Below are 19870 nucleotides of genomic sequence, written 5' to 3' on the forward strand. Positions count from 1 at the left end.
TCTGTAGTGTACGAAAAAAGAGTATAGGTCAAGAATTCGAATCAGCTGAGAACACGAAAATAACTTTCGTTCGTTCGAGTCCCCGAGTTTCTCGACTCCGTCAGTGAAGAAGCGCGAAATATTTTTATTTTTTTTTTTGTCAGTTTGGTAAATTTGAGACGCGTTGTTGTGGCAGGCCTGTATTTTTTACTCGACGGTGTTGACGGCTTGCAGCGTTTCGTGGCGCTGCAGACTAGCCGCCTCGGTTATAAACTACAAATAGAAAAGCCCCTCGCCTAGCTTTTGGACTAGCTGGCGAGTCGCCGATGGTCAGCCGAGCCCAGCGCCAGCTGCTCGCCAGAGATTGAAAACTATTTTGGTAAAAACGGCGAAGCTTTCCGCAACGGTTGTTTCCCGCCAGTCCGAGTTTCGCAGCTGTCGTAAAATTCCGTGTGCGCGGATCTGCGAATACCCTGATTCGATTTTTCAATTTTTGTCACTTTTCTTTTCCTCATTTTTCCTCTCCTCGTGAAAAAAAGAAAAGAAAAGAAAAGAAAAAAACAGAGTTCCGGGTTGAATTTTTTTTACTCCTCTCAATTCTTTCCCGACACATTTTTATACCGATGAAAGTTACGCTAGACCGGAGATATAATTGCCCCGTTGGTGCTGCCGTTGTTTCCGCTATTCTCCGCACCGCGAGAGGGACGATGGATAATTTAGAATTATTCAGAGAGCTGTGAGAAATTCGGACACCACCCACCGCGGCAGTGTCTTAAAGTGCAGAGCGCTAATTGAGTCTGGTTAATTAGCAATTATCCTTGCGAAGGAGAGTTTTACTCTTCAACTTTCTCTCTCTTTGTCTCGAGAGAGAGCTTTCGACACCGCTGTTAAAGAAAGGTGAGGAGCGGAGATGAGAGGATATCGGTTTACTGGCGACTGAGAACGTTGCAACAATCTTTGATTAAAATTTCATCAAGAGGCACATTGAGATGGTAAGATAAGAGAATTATACATTGTTTCAAAGGAAAGTAGAAGCGGAAGAAGATTCTATAATTCTTGATCAAGTGTCAAATGGAATCTATAGCGATCTGGGATAATTTTTTATCAAACTAGAAGTTTAGTTTCACCGAGAGAAAAAAAAATTTCACTACCTATTCGTACTGTGTACATTATCCTTCGGATTGATAAATTAAAATTATAACCAGTTGTTCGAATCGTATCGTTCTTCTCGATTCGTTATGATTGACGAGGATAATAAACACCGTTTTGAATCACCTATCATATATTAGCTGACTGATCATAAAATTTATAACAGACTGAATTATTGATGGACTAAGAATTCGATTTGTTTTAGTTTGTAAATTAAAACTCTTCTCTAGTTTTATTTATTTTTCACCGAATCACACAGAGCAGCGATACAAATTTCGATACAAGAATTATTTTCAGCACTTTCGAAGTTAACTTTTTTTTAACTAAAAAATCTCGGATCAGCCTGCAATTGATAAATTAACGAATCTTCACTCGACGTAACGTATTTTATATACTACATATAATATCTTTCTACCGCGCATTCTCAGCTTCGTGGCAAAAGGCGGTCGTGTTTAAAATATCTCGGAACACGCGGTCGGTGTTTTCCTCTTTAATAATAAAGCAGGCTGGCTGGCAGCTTCACGCGTTCGTGACTATTCTTATATCAAACAATATGACGTTTTATACCACACTACACGATGGTCCAGCTCTCAAAATCTTCAACTATTTCTCGGGTTCACATAATCGATCAAAACATATAACCGTCAATTCGGATCCAGCAGAGCTCAGAAAACAAGTGATAGCACAACTTTTTCTCCTCATAAATCTCCTCGATACGATTCAACTCGTTACAAGTCCGCTCGATATATTTCCACTCGTTATAATTCCGCTTGACATATTTGCACTCTTTATGAATCCATTCGATATAAATCCACTCGCTGTAAGTCCGCTCGTTACGAGACCACTCAATATATTTCCATTCGATATAAATCCGCTCGTTATAAGTCCGCTCGATATATTTCCGCTCAATATAATTCCACTCGTTACAAGGAATCTTTCCCATTGAAATTGATTAAAATAATTTTTTCCATCCGCAAAAATTTATCCGTTTCGGATCACAAATCTCAGAAAGGTGTATAACAGGTGCCCAAGACCATCCGGGTGTACAAATACGTGCAATTCGGCTATTCCAAGTTCTTTACAATCGCAGATCGGCGGTCGAGGTCAACCAGTTTTCTAATGCCAGAGTTAGGTACACAACGGACTCCGGTATCGCGTCTCGCGCATCAAGGTATCCATTATCCAACAATATAAGCGGACGGTCTGTTGCAGGCTGCAGCACGCTGCATATGGTTTGTGTAAACGAATAGAGAGTAGTAGCCCGCCGGTATAACGGTAATCACAATAACAGATTTACCCCGGAGTTGATCTCACGGATACTTGTAACACACTCGCAATGGAAACGTTTGCCTGTCCGCGCAGCAACCTGCGGCAACCGCATCCCAGAGTTCATATCCCATTTCGTCGTCAGTGCAGCACCGCTGTGTTCTCCTCCGCCACAGCCTTGAATTTCGATTACGCTATTTCAAAACAAACGCGGCTCTGCAATTTTCCAGAATTGGCAATGGTTATATGAACTTCCGGTTTAACGCGTATCATCGAACTGTTTGTTTTTATACATATATATTGTGCTTGCACCGGGTTCGAAATCACTGCAATTGCGGCACGATTTTATATAACACGTGATGTAACCGCTGTAGCATAATTTTATGTGAAACAAATACATGAGAAAATTAACGGGCATTTTCCTGCTTACCCATTAAATTCCACGTGTTGTTACATGTCTATTTTTTTTTTTTTTTTTTCTTTCTTCACCATTCTTCAACGCACCAGCATAGCAGAGTGAGTCCTATGTACATGTGTATATATAATATATATATATACACACACCTGTCCCAGGCAACGTGTTGTATGTACCATACGTGTAAGCGCGTATACCAACCTGAAACAGAGTAGAAACGAGGGAAACGTGTTGAAATATCAATTGTATAAATAAACGGTGAAAAGACTTGAAAAGTGAGAAGGAAAGAAATGAACAAGACGAGTGAAAAAAAAACGTGGAGAGAGGATTCGCGGTGAAACAGTTTGATCCTTTGAAGTTTTCCTTCGTTTATTTTCCCACTACGCATAGAATCTGCTTCTGCCACCTAAAACGAAAGTTTAATACAATCCTAATCGCGGAAAGGATTTCCATTTTTTTTCTTATTCCCCTTCGATACTTTTTCTTGTAATATAAAATTTATTACCTCGGTTTTAATTTTAATTAATCTTCTCATCCTTCACCTTCTAATTATGATCGTTTCTCATTTAAAAATTTTTTTTTTTTTTTTTTTCTTGTTTCTCTTCTTCTCCAAGTCTCATTTTCGCTCATCCCCCCCCCCCCCCCCCCCACCGTTTTATTTTTCTTCAACTTCCGCCCGATCGGATCAGGGAATTATTCTTCCGCAGCTGCCACCCAGCGAGTTCCGTAACTCGAAACTTATTCGAGAATCACCCCTTGCCCCTTATTCTCCCCTACTCTTGTAATTTTTCTTCGACGTTAATTACTCCCGACAACGAGATATTAATGATCAGCTTGCTTTTCGTTCTTGTACCTATGTACCTCCTGTAAGTAATATGTATGTACGTGCGTACATACTCATTTACATACTCACTGAGATATGTATCCAACCATATTTTTCGGGCGAACCGTACGACAAAAAGATCGTGAATCAATGTCGGCTTGTTTTACAACATCTTTGTACGCATCGTATTAGCGTACGTGTATGACATTTTTAGTTTTACACGTGACAGTTTATTATAACTCATTTTACGAACTTTGATTTTTCTAAACTCTTTTTTTATACGTAGGTAATAACAATAATTTCACACAATGTTCTCCGGGGCTTCGAGTACCCTGATAAATTCTTGATTCAGATTCAAAGATCGTTTTATTTTCACAGATATTTATATAATACCTTCAAGATTAAGGGTTTGTATAAACACGTTACAGTGAAAGGTGATGTTGAAAACGAGAAATTGAAAATGAATTTAAGACAATAAAATTGGGTAGAAATTATTAAATTTAAGAATTCAGATTTCATTCTGCCGGACGAATATTATATCTTTGCCGATTAACAATAGCTGATTCCTGATCGTTCGTAAATTTTAACCATTGCTTTTGTTTGTTACAACAACTGCGATGTTTCGATGTAATTGTTCGACTGTACTGGATTTTTTCGATGAAAATTGCAGATAGAGAAAAACGTTCTTCGTTTAAAAAGAAACGCTGAGTGAAAAATGTCATGCATTAAAAGCGCGTGCAGAGAGATGAAATCGTTTGCGAAACAGAGTATAGGTGGTGGTGGTGGTGGTGGTGGTGGTGGTGGTGGTGGTGGTGGTGGTGTAGATATAGTGAAACTACAAAAGATTTAAATAGTTGCGGGTTGGCGGATCGACGAGGACGAGGAGGAGTGAGTAAGGAAACCGTGTTGGAACGTTGATCGAGGAGAGAAGCGAAGAGAAGAGAAGAGAAGAGAAGTTAAGTGAAGCTCTGCTCTGCTCTGCTGGTCCAAAGCCGACGTGGTTAGTAGTGTTGCCGTCATGACCAGCCTCGGACACACCTAAGCTTTTTTCTTGAACCCACATGTGTGCTTGATCGAATGACGACGATGCCTGATCGTTGAAGTCGATCGTTGATTAGAAGGAGGTTCGTCAATCGGTGATCGATGTACTTTTTCGCCAACACGCGTTACAACTTCGTTATTCGGCTCTTTTGTACGCGTATTGAAAATTTGATTTGCAAACGAGTGACGATCATTTTATTTAGAAATTATAAACAAGAGTTCGGATGACGATTTGATTTTTCGTTTTAAAATAACTTTCGATTTCACTCTGTGAGTATTCAGTTTAGTCGAAAAAAGAAGAAAAAATTATTCTCGAGAAATTAGATGAAACACTTTCTTTTTTATCATCGCGCTGCTGCTCACTTTTGGAAAATACATCTACGTTACCGTATTTGCGAAAAATTATTGCTTTCCAAACACGATGTGAACCGTCGTAAAGTGAAGATCTAAACTCATGTTTACAATTTTTCGTGTTTGTATGATTTCTTTTTTTTTCATCATGATTGCAATTATTTGACGAGAACAAAGAAAAGTTGACAAAAAGTATAGATTCTGAAATGACGAAACTGCTTAAATCGATGCATTCACCGCTTTGTCTTTGTCTCGTATTATACTTCTCACCGATTCCGTACCAGACGCGATGAAATACTCGAAAATTTTTACTAACTGTGATTTTTCTCGTGCAGTGATGGTGATAGTGATGGTTTGATCGTTAATCTTCATTACATAACACGAGGCTGTTTTTGTTCTAAATCTCGCGCGAAACATTCGATCACGATTAACATCTGCCAAAAATTAGATGGGCTGGATCTTTGTGATTTAAAGCTCTTTGTCTTCCCGATATATTCGTAATTCGGACATCCCTTGAACCGTCGATCTTCCATGGAAAGTCAATGTGCGACGGATATTTCGTTACTTCACTTAAGTGTACTCGAGCCATCGTTGAAGAGGCATGGGCACCATGCACAGGAGGCAGCGTGGCACGAGCAAAGGAAAGAGCAGAGAAAGTAGGTCTTTTTACGAGCCGAGAGTTCGTGAAACGAGAAAAAAAAACAAAAAAAAAAAAAATAAAAACACTATTTTCACAATCATTCGATGAAACGAATTTTTACATTTTTTCTTGCAAAGAGTCGCGTGTGCTTGAGGGTGTAAATCATACGGTGAAAGAGAGTGAAAACTTGGAGGGAGAGAAAGAAGCGAAGAGTTGCGATCAAAATTGTGATTAAAATTTAAAACTAACGTATTCGCGGCGGGCGCGCAAAGTAAGTTTGGACGAGGGGATGGAGAGAAGTAATTAACTCTCTCTCTCCCTCTTCATGTTATATTATTAAATAAAGGAAAAACTTGGAGAAGGGGAAAAATGTTTTTTTTTCCATAGGCAAGATTTTTTACATCTCATATATTTTACCAAGTTGCCTTAACTAGTTTGTGTGCTTTTTTCTTTTTTTTCGTTAGTATTGGTTTTCACACATTTATTAGGAATTATATACATAATTTAGGTTGGTCCTTAAAAAGGTGACTTTTCAATGTCAACTCACCCAATCCTGAAATTTGCTTCAAGTAATTCAAAATTAATTCCATCAGTTTTTCAGATTTTTATCTTCACCGTGTCGCCAGAGGGCTTTATTTCTCCATTTAACCCTTTAATCCAATGTGGCAATACCAAGTGACTTTTGGAATGCTTGTCCGCGATATTGGATTCGCTTTTTGAATTTCGAAATTTCGAGTTCAGATTCGTAATGAGAGTTCCAAGGAATTATGGAATTATTTTTGCATTACTTCAACTCGATTTCGGAGGCGAGACAGTCGAAATTCAAAAATGATCTTCTTATTAAATTTTTTTAACTCCAGTCCAAACCAATTATGTTTTCATTTATATTTTCATTGGATGTACTTTTTTTTTCAAACAATTCGGTTTGAAGAAAAACCATACTGAACAAAATTGGAGAGAAATGGTGTTGTTTTTTTTTATTTGTTTCTTTTTCTTTACATAGGCGGCCTTGAAACGGTCACGTGGATAGTTTTAATCGGTCGTAAAATTCGGTACGTGATTTTCGTCGATCGGAACGTACACGTTCATCATAGTTTATAATTTTCTTTTTTTTCCGGTGTTTTTTTTTTTTTTTTTCTTCTCTCTCATGTTTATTATTTCGTTTTGATAGTTACAGATCAAGACGCATCTTTGTGCTAAACATCGATGTTGAAAAGCGATACTGTTCAACGGTCGGTTGTGTCTAAAAACGCCTCGTCCTCCCCTCAGCGGCAATGATATTTTTGCACTCGCAAATCTGTGTACGTGCAATATCGTGATTCGGGTTACACCGGAATAAGTCGCGTCGAGAGAGATAATAAAAACAATAACAATAATAAAAATATTGTATACCCTATTCTCGTTGCACAAATTTCTCTTACATTCGGGAGGACGAGAAAAAAAATAAAATAAAATAAAAAACAGAATCTCACAGACATCAACAACTCGATCTCTTTTTAATTTGTTCGTCGTTTTATTGTTCGACGATAAAAATTTTGACGTCTTCGTACCGAAATGTATACAACTATATGTATAATGGATACGCATGGTAGTGGTTATATATGTATGTACGTATACACATTCACGCATATGTATAATTCTGATAGTGATTCACGTCGTTTGTTCTGGGATTGTCTATTATAGTTGTCTTCATTACGACGATATAAATTCCACCCTATATATGCATATTATACCATATCGATATTCTCAAGGCTTTTAGAAACACGTTTTATCCATACGGAATGAGTAGCTATAACTGTAGAATCGTTTTTACGCGCATGCGTTAAAATTAGAGAGCAATAGCGTCGTTTCTTCAGGTTGGCCAATCGTCATAAGTTCAGATGACAGCTCGCCGCCATGCATGTAACCTCAAAAATGTTGGTCATCCTGACGGAACAAATGCATGTTTGCTCTAGAATTTTAGCGCATGCGCGTTAGACGATTCTTTTCTCAGCTAATCCCTCTACACGTATACATGTATTTATTATCATTATTATATACGTACGTAGGTACATAATTTTAGTCGGCTTTATTATTTCCTAGTTCAAGTATACATATATATGGAAAATGGAAAAATAAAAGAAAAGAATAACGAAGAAAAGATCGGAACGAAAATAAATCTATAAACTATCGAAGAAGAGAAATAAAGATAATATTACAAAGAGGATATAATACTGTTTTAACATTGTATGTGTCTGCAGGGAAAAATTATAATAAGACGTGATTCTGAGAGATGCCCACTCGAGAGAGGCAAATTCATTTGCCTGTATACCATCTTTGTTTCGTTCTCTTCCTCTCCTCTATATTTTCTCTCATTCTCTCTCACTTTCTATTTTTCGCTCTCAACGCGAATAGGTATCAAAAGCTTCGGCGGGGGAGGGATAAATAGCCGTGCGTGGTTAGAGTTTCAAGATGCAACGAGCATCTTGCGCGATTCTCTGATGCTGCAGTGGCTGGAAAGATGAAAATAGTTAGGCTCGCACAAGCGTTTTAAAGACGCCTCGGACTTCGTACGAGCGACATACAATTAAGATTCGCTCACTCGCGAAGGTTTAAGTCTCAAAAATTCTTACTTAGAAGAGCGCAGATTCTCGCTATAGTTTTTTTTTTGTTGTACCCGGATACACTTGTAACCTTCGGCTGTACATTCTCGCCGATTTATCACCCTGTTTTCTCCATATTTATATCCGCGTCGTCATCTTTGCTTCTCGCTATACTCTAATTATATTCTCATTGTTCACGGAACTTTAGTTCACGACCGATCAACTTCTGACACAGTGGCCTGATCTTATAGTCTCCAGCTTTCCGCAATATTATAATATTATAATACGTTATGCAGACGGAACGTGAGTTTTAAATTCACTAATATGCTTTTACCTCATTATTTTTTAAGACAAAATATGTGTATACAGTTTAATTACGTATTAATGTATATTATATATATAATAATCGTACACAGTTTTAAAAGTTTGTTTTTTATTTCTGGCAATACATACTATCCAGAATAAATTAATAACAAAACATATTAACAAAGTATCTGCATTAAGTTAACGACAGGTGGCATTTTTGATTGGGAAAAAGTTAGGATAAAAATTTAAAGACACAAAAAATTAATATCGTCAAGGAATCCGAGCTTAAATTACTCTCAATTTTGTTTCATCGTTTAATTTTAGTTTTTTTTTTTTTTTCTTCTCCCAAAGAATACTAAGAAAAATAGGAAAACCTTATTCTTTTGACAGAATTGATATTCCAAAGTTGAACATCTCGTCATCTGCAGGTATATAACATGAGAAAAGAAGATGTGTTACTCGGTCGGAATCTAGACAGCTACAGATAATAGTTGGTTTCAGGCCAAAGAAAACTTTGCACAGGTGTTTATATATATATATATATATATATAAAACTATATATCCTATATTTATATATGTACACCCATACACACGTCAAGCAGAATTGATGGACGCTTCCGCGGTGAGAGAATCTTCTCATCACATTAGTCACAATTCTTTATGCATAACAGCGGTTTTGTAACAATTCTGAATGTCTCGGAAATGGACAAAGAAGATTAAAAAAAGAAACAGAACTTTCTAAAATTGGAAACGAAGACAAAGGAGATGTACAGATATTTGTAGATGGATTTTCATTTCAAATTATTTTACGGTTTCTAGCTACCTGCAAATTGTACACATTGCTAATCATACGAGGGCGTTTTGTTTGTTTCCTGTATTGAAAAATTGCATGTATTTTCTAATCTTTTAAGGCTGTGCTTAGTTTTGTGTTTCAACTTTCCGAGTCTTTGTCGCAGTCCGTCGTTGATACAAAACGTAACAGGTTAACAGTTTAACAACAAAAATAAAAAAAAAATAAAAATCTATTTCGAACGTGTAAACTTAAAATACGATGTAAGTATACAAAAAGTTGACCCTGAGTTGCGAATTATGTGTTAGATATGTGCTAAATGACATCAGAGGAAAAAATCTACGAGTTTAGTAAGCTTAAATAACGTTCGGTATTATAATGCGTACAATTTGTAAATGTGAAATGCGAGTGTGAGCTTGACAGCTTATATACGTTACATATTTTTCTTGATAAGAAAAAAAAAAAATCAACGAAACAAATTGAATCACCTTCAATGCACGATGATTGAAAATAATTTATTGATACGAAGCGAATGGCAATCACACGGTTTTTCAAAATTTACTTTATTCCGAGAAACGATTGTAGCGACACGATTTGTGAGAGGAGAAAAAAAAATAAATAAAAATGTAAAAGGAAATTATTCAGATGCGTATTCGTTGAAAGTTGGAGGGGCTTAGAATTCTTGACTAACGGGGGGGGAGAGAAAATTCATGAAAAAAAGTTTGAGTGTTAAATCATCGGATCAACGGAGCTTGCAGAGACCAGCAACTTTTACGTGGGTATAGGTTATACGTTGACTCTACACATACATGCGTATGTGAGATTTAAATAAATTAATTTCGTCGACAATATCGCTGTTTCTCTTTATCTCTCTCTCTCTCACACACACACACACACACGCAAGCACTTTAAAACGGGCCTATAAATCGGGATTATATTATACGTGAGCGTTATGAGTGTATGTGGCGCTTTTAAGATTAAACGAATCGCGTACTAAATCCGATTTTCTATCCAAATAAAATATAAAAAATATTACAAGATAAAAGAATCACGAATTTTTTTTTTTTTTGTTTTAATTGATTTCCACTCATCTGTTTTCAGAGAAGGTATGATAAATATTTTTTTCTTTTTTTTTTGATGATATTGACCGTAATCAGCGCGATTTTTCCGGATCGTATATCGAACAAGTTTTTTCCAACACCGTTCTGCGATTCGTCGCTGTAAGTACCTCCGATATTTGAGCAAGTTGGCCAGATAAAAATGTCTTTTATCCGATCTTGGAGATAGAGGTATAAGTCGATTTGGTCTTTTCCAACTTTCAGCAAGCCTGAATTGGGCGATCGAAATTTTCCAAATCCCTTCTTACAGTTTTTCCAATTCCCTTTGGGAGGTAAAATTGGAAGCTCGGTATCTCGCTTCTCGCGAATCATTTTCTCTCAAAAACACAGACACACACACGTACAAACGTTTCATACAACAAGGTAGGAAATAAAAATCGACGGGGTGTAGATTTCCGTCCATTCTCCAGGTCAAGCTCTTAGGTATTGTTCATTGGAACAGATTGAGTTTCCGGTCAAGCGGACAAATTCTTTTTGTCATCATCTCGATTCGTCGTTCGTAAACTTTTCGTCTACTCTCGTCTTGTCTCGTTCTCATCCGGGAGACACGCGTCTAATTCCGGTCTGCTAAGTAATTGAACCTCACCGCTGCTTCGCGGCGATACGTCACTTCCGCGTGAACAAACCTCGTGCCTTGGAGAAAATGATAGGGTTAAATGAAACCTGAGAAAGTAAACTTCCCCTCGCCCTCGAGAAACCATCGATCTTTCTCCTCTTCGTTTGCCGCTCACTGCGTTGACCGAAAGCCGGAAGGATCAGAAATAAGTCCTGTCCCGCAGTACCTTGTCGTCCAGAATTTAATACAAGCGTGTGGCTGGACTTTCCATTATCTTTTTCCCTTTCCGTTTCCTCTCTTAAATCTCATCGTGGCAAGGTCGAACAACCGAAATTACCGCGAATATTTCTGTTCCAGGTCAAAACGACATAAAGAAACTCAGGAGGGAGAACGAGCAGCTAAGGAGGGAAATCTGGAGTCTACGAGATGAATACGACAAGCTTGAGGAACTCGTCAAGTCGCAGAGCGCCCATGGAAGCAGCGATGAACTCGAAGTAAGGATTCGTTCGCTAATTTATTAAACGCCGTTTACTACTTCTCCGAAATTGAAGCGGGATTTCATTCTCCTCGGACTTAACGGGGCGATATATTTTTTTTTACTGCCTTGTACGTTTGTTCTGATCTCTTCGTCACGTTAATTGCCAATAAAAGGGCTCTCGCTTCAGAAATTAGAGCGAACTGCTGAACGGCTGCGGAATAGCGACCCTGTCGACCTTTCGTTCCTTGACCCTGCGGGTAATTGATTAACCAAGCCGTTCCTGCAGAGGGAAATTTTCGAAAACGTGTGTGCAAGAAAAGTGGAAGCAACGAACGGAACTAGCTGTAATCGTTCAAGGAATAGCGAAACGCAGTACGATTGTAATATAAAACGATCAGTGGTCACGTTTTCTTGACTGGACTTGGCCGTTTCGACGTTATTTTCGTTTCCTCACGGATGGTTTTCCATTTCTTAGGGTCGCTCCGGGGAAGATGACAACCCGGATGATTCGTACGCGGAGTATTCTGGGGATGAGAACGTAGCTGACGAGGAGGAAGAGGAGGAGGAGGAAGTGGAGGAGGAGGACGAAGAGGAGGTGACGACGGAAAACGGTAAGAGCCACGAGGAGCGCCTAGACAACGCCGAGAACCAGAAGATATCAGCATCGGAGAAGATGAACTCCGGTTCGTTGCACCGTCTCCACGTCGAGTTCGACGATTTATCGATAGTCGACGAGGAGGAGGAGCTCAAGAAAGACAAAGACAAGAAGGAACCGACGGTCGCATCGACTGACGAGGGTCAAGCCACGCGGGAATCCGAGGTCCAGAAGACACCGAGTGACCAGTCGCAAGACGGAGCCTTTCGTTACTTCCCGTCGACCTTTGACCTGCAGCTTGGAACGCTGACCGCGGCCGAACGGCAGTACTTTAACGACTGTCCTTTCGTTTTCCCAAATACGAGCGACCCAAACTACCCGAAAATGGTAATGTCACCGCGACCCACGATGTACAACGGGCACCTAACCCCGTTACCGAACCTTGACACCCCTGGTATCGGACACGTCGACTCGATATTTGGCCCGACAGTCCAAACTCAAGAATCCTCGGTGATTCCGAGTCTCCCCCAGCGGCGGAACATCCGGTTCAAGCAGCCCGTGCGCCTTTTTAAGGACCCCTTTTGCAAGAACCCGAGCTCAGGGACCAGTCCGAACTCCTGCGAGTCGGTCGGTCAGAATGGATGGGACTTCGGAGTGAGGCTCAGGGACCAGGTCAATGAGTCTTCTGCGCCCCCGAGCTCCGCCGATAAGCCGAAGCACTTCTTCGCCCCCCTGCCGTCCAAGATGAGGACTCAGCGAAGCCCCGAACCTACCACGACCACCGGCACCAGCTCCAGCAGTGATAAGACGAGCTCGACCGTGGTATCGCGGAACCATGTGATCGGCAAAGGTACCGCTGACGTCTACGTCAGCGGAGGATATCCGCTGGGTGGCGACAGAGAAGGGCAGCCGGGTGCCTTCGTGACCTCGGAGGACCTGCTTATCGAGGGGGCCGGTAATACCGCGTGCAAGCAAGGCTCCGGCAATCCGTTGGTGAAGTCACTGTCCTGCCAGGACTTGTCGAGCGATCCCCAGAGTCTGCCGTTCGCTGAGAAACTCAAGATGTTCAACGCGGAGAACCTTGTTGCGAAGAGCGACAACACGCTGGACGCTATATCCAACACCCCCAGGCCGTACAAGAGCCAACTTAATGTCACCTTGAAGCTGCCCAAACCCAGGGTTCCCTCGAGTCCCGACACTCCCGAGATACCCCGACTACCAACCATTAACTACAGGCTCTTCAACAACCCCTTTCTTCAGAGCTTCGAACAGGAATGTAAAAACTACAAGAATTACGCCCCCGTCGAGTCCCCCATAACGCGGCCTCTGTCGGTCCAGGTTAGCGAGGCGGTGCCGCCGTGCAATCCGGTGAACGGATACTCGAGAGGACAGAACCAGCTCGAGAGTGACTCGCGGATGCTGTTGATGGCCGCGAATCAGTTCCGGAATCTGGAATCGGATGCCAATACTGGTGTCCAGTCCACACCACGACTTCCACCGCTTGGGTTCGAGGTGACATCTTTCGAGGGACCGAATCCTCAGAGTCAGCGTCTTTATCACGGGCCGATTGTCTTCCCGGGTGGGATTTCGGGGGCACCAATGGTACCCAGGATGGTCTACGAGGGTGCGAACCGGGTTCCGGCCCAGACGCAGACATCGATAGACGGCGATTCTCACGTCGACGAAACGCAGGATAATCAGACCCCCGGTTCGCCGGTTACGTTGAGGAGGAAACGGACCCTCAGGAAGGAGCGATCGGGGTCGATAAAGGATAAGCGACCGCTATCGCCGGCCGCTCAACGCCGCAAGGATCGCCTAAGGAAGCAGAGCAGTGTCACGTCCAGCACAGATCCGCCACCCGAATCTCCCGCCAAGACTTCGCTCAAGTCGCGAAAGCTCAGCGTTACCACGACCTCGGAGCCCGTTGACAAGAACGAGAGTCGATCCTCTTCATCCGGTCAGGATTCGCCCAAGAAGGCCGAACAACGACGCAGGGTCTCCTTGTATTTCAACGCCAAAAAGAGGCCCTCCATCGTTACCACCAGGACCGACCGAAGATCCAGCGTTGAGAGTTCCAGGGAGGGCAGGTTCTCCCTTAGACGCGAAGCGCTCGACGCTACCACGACCAACTCTGAACGGGAGAGAACGAACTCCGTTAGTAGCAGGGACACCGTGTCCAAGGGCAGGAAACTCAGTACCGGAAGTGACAAGGTTCCTTGGTGCGCTTGCTGGGGAAACGGATGTGTTTGATACTGATCAGTTTAACCTCGTAACTATAAACTTGTGCCGCTGACTTGTCAAGTTGGTTGAGTTCACGCGCGAATTCAGTTAGGATCGTGGACTTGCAGACGTCAGGTTGAATTATTCTACACTCGGAAATCGAACACTCACAGTTTGCGTGGATTTCCGTTATCGTCTAAGAACTGTACCACGAATAGAGATAAAGTGTTTATCGTATTCAAGTATCGAAAGATGGACTCTTCAAAAACCGCAAAGTGTCGATACCGATTGAAGTAGACCTATTCGTAATTACACAGTCCGTCGGGAGATAATCCTAAAAATTCATCCAATGTCCCGAAAGGAAAAAAAAACACCAGAGAAATGAACAATTTACTACTAGACTAGGTTATACATTACATAGGGTATAGGCATTCCACCTAACGAAATGATCGAATATATATGTATAAACGCAACCGCTGACGTCGAAAATTGTATCGTATAAAAAAAGAGGAGAAAAAAATTAGAACCCAAGGTAATGAGAGAAATCGGAAACCGTCGTAAGAGTAACGCAATTATCCCGGGTGTCTTCCCGCCTTTATTACGAGGTAATGCATTATAATACATACCTTCTACCCACCTAAGATACGTGACAAGGTAGAGACGTCGTTAGGTTGTTGCATCAGCTAACGTTACGATAGTTGTACCTGCGTAACATGCACGCGCGGACTGTTCCGCACGTCCCAGGAACGTCGCAATCAAAATGTAAATTTAACCCGACAGGCAGGGCAGCCCTGCAGACCCTTTCCCATAGGGGCGAAAGTACACCACGCCGTGACGGTAGGTACAGGTTCAACTTTGCGGTGCAGTTAGCGATTAGGTAGAGAACTAATTTAGTAGATGGCTGACATCCCTGCCTCCCTGTATTATTCCGCCCTTCGTCCGCGTCTACGTAGGTACGCGGCTTTGTCGCAGCAACAACAATGATGATAATGTTCGTAATAATAATGATTGTTATTATTATTATAATAATAAATATTTTATATCATTCGTTCTAATAAAACGTTTTCTCCGGTATTTTTACTACTAGGTATACGTGCCACTATTAAAGTATTGTGTACTTTTTAAGGAGTTTCGAAACTTTTTGTAACATATTTACGTACGTACGTACGTACGCTTGAAATAACACGGGTCTGCATCGTCGTAAGGTAAAAAGGGAAAAAGTGGAGAGAAGAAAAAAAAAAAAAAATAATTATTCTCAAATATTTGACGAAAGTTTCTGTATTTGATCGCGAGTTTCGGTGTTTCTTTTTTTTTGTTTTCCTCGCTTTATTTACAGTTCTTTCGCAATGTTACCGAACTATCAAGTTATCCGTGGGTGCGTGTAATCGATCATTTATGTGTTCAGGTAAACGCGCACCTACGCTTCTAACAAATCACGACCAAGAAAACGCTAATTACTGTAACAATACATCTATCAAATATTGAACTATAAACGCGCTAATGATATGTATATGTATATGCGTGTATATCAAGTGCAGCTATTTCAATTTTTTTTTTTTTTTATTCTACCGATGCAGATTCGAAAGAAGCGCGGGTGTAAAACGAGTCGTAAAAGACGTTCGCTTGGCTCTTTAAGTCGCACATTAAGCCTATATGTTAATTGAAAAATCTGTACGTTTATAGATTATGCATACGCAGGATACCCGCAGTTAGGTACGCGTGTGTTTCTGTGCCTAAGTACATACATATTTACATGCGCATGCATATATGTATGTGTAAAGAGGAGAGAACGACGGGAACGGTTGGCGATTATCCCGAGCTGTTAAAACGCCTGTTAAGATAATAAGTCTCGATTACGCACCTATCGTAAATTCGTATTCTTACAGGCGTCTCGTAAAACTTCCGTAGCTGAGTGTTAATACCGATGCAGTTGCAGGCGTGTATAGTATACACATATACACGCGGCACGCGTGTGCGAAGAGGTAGGTAGGCACAGGGTAGGCAGTCAGAAATTATAGCATATATACAGGGATATTCCCTAAGCGTCATTTCGTCGCGGTGTTATATTTTACGATATTATTTACACGCACCTAGATGGGCGTCAACACGTCTCGGAACGTTCAATTAATCATTTGAATATGCGTAAAAAGAAAAGAAGATGGTTAAATCAATTTGACATATACATGCATATGGATAATGGAATTATGGAGAACTGAATGATAATACGGCTAAGAAGAATTTTCAAAAACAATTCATTTTAAATAAATAACGGCAGTGTTCGCAATATTTAAGCAGCGCTTATTATCTGTACAAGAGTTGATTGTTAACGAATCGTTACAGTGTTCGCGACTCGTGTATAATGTTTGTCGGTGATATTATTTATACACACCGATACAGTAATTCCTGTTTTCCATAACGATGCACACATAAATACTTATAACTGTAAGGTATACCCGTCGAGAATCTATATAGGCAGGCGCTTTACGAGGCGTTACAAAATGTCAAGCTTCACCTCTTTACCTATCGAATTTACGACACCCCGTCAAATCCTATAAATAAAATCGGTGCCGACTCTTTTCCGTGTGTAACGGAAGCTGGGGAAGAATATTTCTCGTTTCGTACACGATGGTGAAAATTCTAATCCGTGAAGAAGAAAAAGCTCGAGTTAAGAAGCGGACAGATTTAAATAACTCAATTCAGTCAACTAACTTTTGGTTGTATAATAAAGGTAAGCTTCTAGCATGATGCATTTGCATAACGCGCCGGTAAAGTCGGTGAAAAATATTACTTATTTTTACCCTCTTCTAGTTTTTATTTTCTGTTTTTCTTTGCTTCTTTCTCACTGAGGGGTGGAAAGCACAAGGCGTAGCATTTTCTACCCCCAATTGCCACGCAAGTTTATGGTAGTAAAATCCTCGACATATTATTCTCACGACTTTTTTTTGTTTATCCTTAAAATTACGGTTTTAAGTCAGCAAAATTATCCAAATCGACGATTCAAAGGCTGCGTATAAAGTCAGTAAATGTTCCATTTAATCCTATAAGCAATATCTTTTCAATGCGGGGAACAATTCTATCAGTTTTCAGTTTATTTATTTTATTTATTTTTCCTCTTTTTATCTCAGTGGCAACTTATTACAATCAAAATTCAATGCCATAAACGTCAAATTCACTATTCAATCATGGAATTTCGAATCAATTTTTTTTTTTTTTTTTTGTTTTTAGACATTTTTATACCGTATTACTGTTACGCCGGATAAAAGTCTCAAATTACAGAATTTCGCAGCGAGATTTGAAATCGTATGCACTAATGCCTGACGAAAATATCATCCTCTGCAGGCTTGGATATTATACGTGTTGTGCGAGTTTGAGCAAACATCGTTTGATATATACCAATATTTGCGAGAGGCGCGTGACGTCTGCGGCTCTCTTGCGGATGTACTTACATTATATGTATATGTATATATATATATATATATATGTATGTATGTATCTCAGCTGTGTAGAGATGAGACTGCAATGTACAGTCCCCATGTACGATGTATACATGCACCTGTACATGACCCATGACCAAATGGTTATGATACCCGAACGTTTGCGTATACCTATACAGAGATACGGAATTCAATACCGATATTCGATGGGAATTTAAACCGGTGCATGGTCCAACAGTGTCTGCGTATGATTTTCAGGCTGCAGACAGGTGTCTCTCTCTCTCTCTCTCTCTCTGCCGTGTAGTCGAAATTGCAAAAAGTACGCATTCAATCATACCTAGGTAGGTAAATACAACCGGAACGCAATGGACCGTGGAAATTGAAAGCCTCCGGCAGTAAAACCGCGGAAACTCGCTTCGAAACCGAACCGAAATCCCATTGAGGGGCTATAGGAGAAAGTAAAAAATAAAAAAAAAATAATAAAAATTCATTGATCATACCAATGCACTCTCTCCTAACAAGCATTTATATTTCCGTTCATCAAAGTGGACATTTTTCATTTTTATTAATTCTCATCTAAAATTACAACGTACGTATAAAATGCATCGATTTACTCAATTTAAACGATATTTCGCGCTCAGGAGAGTCTTAAAAATTGACATCCATCTTTTTGTCATCTTCGGAGAAACTTGCGTGGAAAAAACACCGAAAAGGGATAAAGAAAAAACCTTTCACGATGGCTCGCCGCAGCTCGTTGACACGTTGTATGCACACGGGAACGGATTTTTGTTTTTTTATTTATATGCTAGGCAGTCCCTCTTGAAACTGTACAATACACGTGCAGGTTTCGAAAACCGAGGCGCATAAGCTTCATCATTATCATCATCGTCGTCGTCGTCTCAATTTGTGTATGTCTTACGTTACAATACCTGCACCTGCATACGCGCGCCATAAATTGCTTAATCGTTTGACGTAAGCGGTAAATTTCCTTACGGGGCTACGTATACTCAAGTTCAAGCTCCTTACGTGTGAAATACGACGCGTAGACCGCTCAGAGAGGCAAACGAGTATTTACGCGTATGCAACAACTTGTACACGTATAGGGATGAATTATTTCTTCTTGGGTGAAAATCTTTCTTTATCTCTCTCTATATCTTTTCTTCGAAGAGAGAGAGGGAGAGAGAAAGTTGGCTGCACCCTGGATCAGAACAGCCCCAATTAGCCTCACGATCTGTAGTAACGGACTCACGTTAAACGGGTTTATACCGAGTGAAGAATTCAACGTTGAACACTCTACCGTGATATTTCTGTGGTAGTAAAGAGAGCAACCGTTTTATTCCGTTATAATTTCATATCCAAATATTTGAATTCCCCGCTCATTTTCTGATCCATTCTACTTTTTTGCAGCTCGTTTGAAAGCGGGTTCCTGCTATTGGGTTTCTCCTCCCAGCCCCCCAGACAGCCCGTTCAATTAGCAGAAAGCCGTGCACAGACTAGTCTGCGGAAAACAGTGAAAGGTTTAAAAAGCTTGATTTGCCGAAAGGCACGAGTGTGGGTGAAACAAAGGTGCGCGGAATAACCTGAACACGGAATTTTCGTGTCGCCAACGCGTTTCGTGTTTAGTCCAGATGCGGCGTGGCGATAACCGAGGTATTTCTATTCAGCGCCGATCCCCCGCACCCTCGAACCGACGAACCCGCGTTGAACACAGGTTGCCGCGGTTGAGGGTAACCCTATATTTTGTATATCTTGTCCCGGGATCTCCACAGATCAACCGAATGCCTCGAACAGGGTTTCGGAAAGGAGGGGAGTGCGTCCTGTGCGAGATGGTATCGGTGCCAATATATTTATGACCGTCTCGTCTAATTGGCCCTGGATAAATAAACCTCGTGTCCTGCTCATAGTTATACACGAGTCGAAATCACCTTCTTCTTCGTAGTCCAATCCGTACAGCGAAGTCAACGAGCGCCGGCGGTTAGGCCAAATTGTATTTATTGATTTAACACTACGTCAACGGATTTCATCCCGCCTGTCACAGCAAGTGTGATTGAGCATTTGTAAAGAACGTTTTACAACTTTCGAGTGTAACTATAAATTTTCAACGTTTTTCAACAGCGTGACCGAACG

General features: G+C 40.8%; 2 protein-coding genes across 5 annotated transcripts in view; one reads left to right on the top strand and one right to left on the bottom strand.

Annotated features, from left to right (window-relative positions):
• The window catches only part of LOC107226948, a 110486-nt gene extending 95712 nt beyond the window's left edge, over window positions 1-14774 (top strand). For 2 of the 4 annotated variants that reach the window (XM_046734672.1, XM_046734673.1), the window contains 2 exons: window positions 11374-11510; window positions 11970-14774. In XM_046734672.1, the coding sequence (XP_046590628.1) occupies window positions 11374-11510; window positions 11970-14339 (2507 nt within the window). In that variant the 3' untranslated portion in view covers window positions 14340-14774. Of the gene's footprint in view, window positions 1-4651; window positions 4757-5359; window positions 5681-8371; window positions 8550-11373; window positions 11511-11969 lie in introns of those variants that run through there. The other 2 variants (XM_046734674.1, XM_046734675.1) reach the window with 2 other exon arrangements.
• LOC107226920 (tyrosine-protein kinase transmembrane receptor Ror) overlaps window positions 1-19870 on the bottom strand; it is a 126349-nt gene that overhangs the window by 90375 nt on the left and 16104 nt on the right. The gene's annotated exons all lie outside the window — the stretch shown is intronic.

The sequence above is a fragment of the Neodiprion lecontei genome, chromosome 3 (genome assembly GCF_021901455.1).
Source record: "Neodiprion lecontei isolate iyNeoLeco1 chromosome 3, iyNeoLeco1.1, whole genome shotgun sequence".
Lineage (NCBI taxonomy): Eukaryota > Metazoa > Arthropoda > Insecta > Hymenoptera > Diprionidae > Neodiprion > Neodiprion lecontei.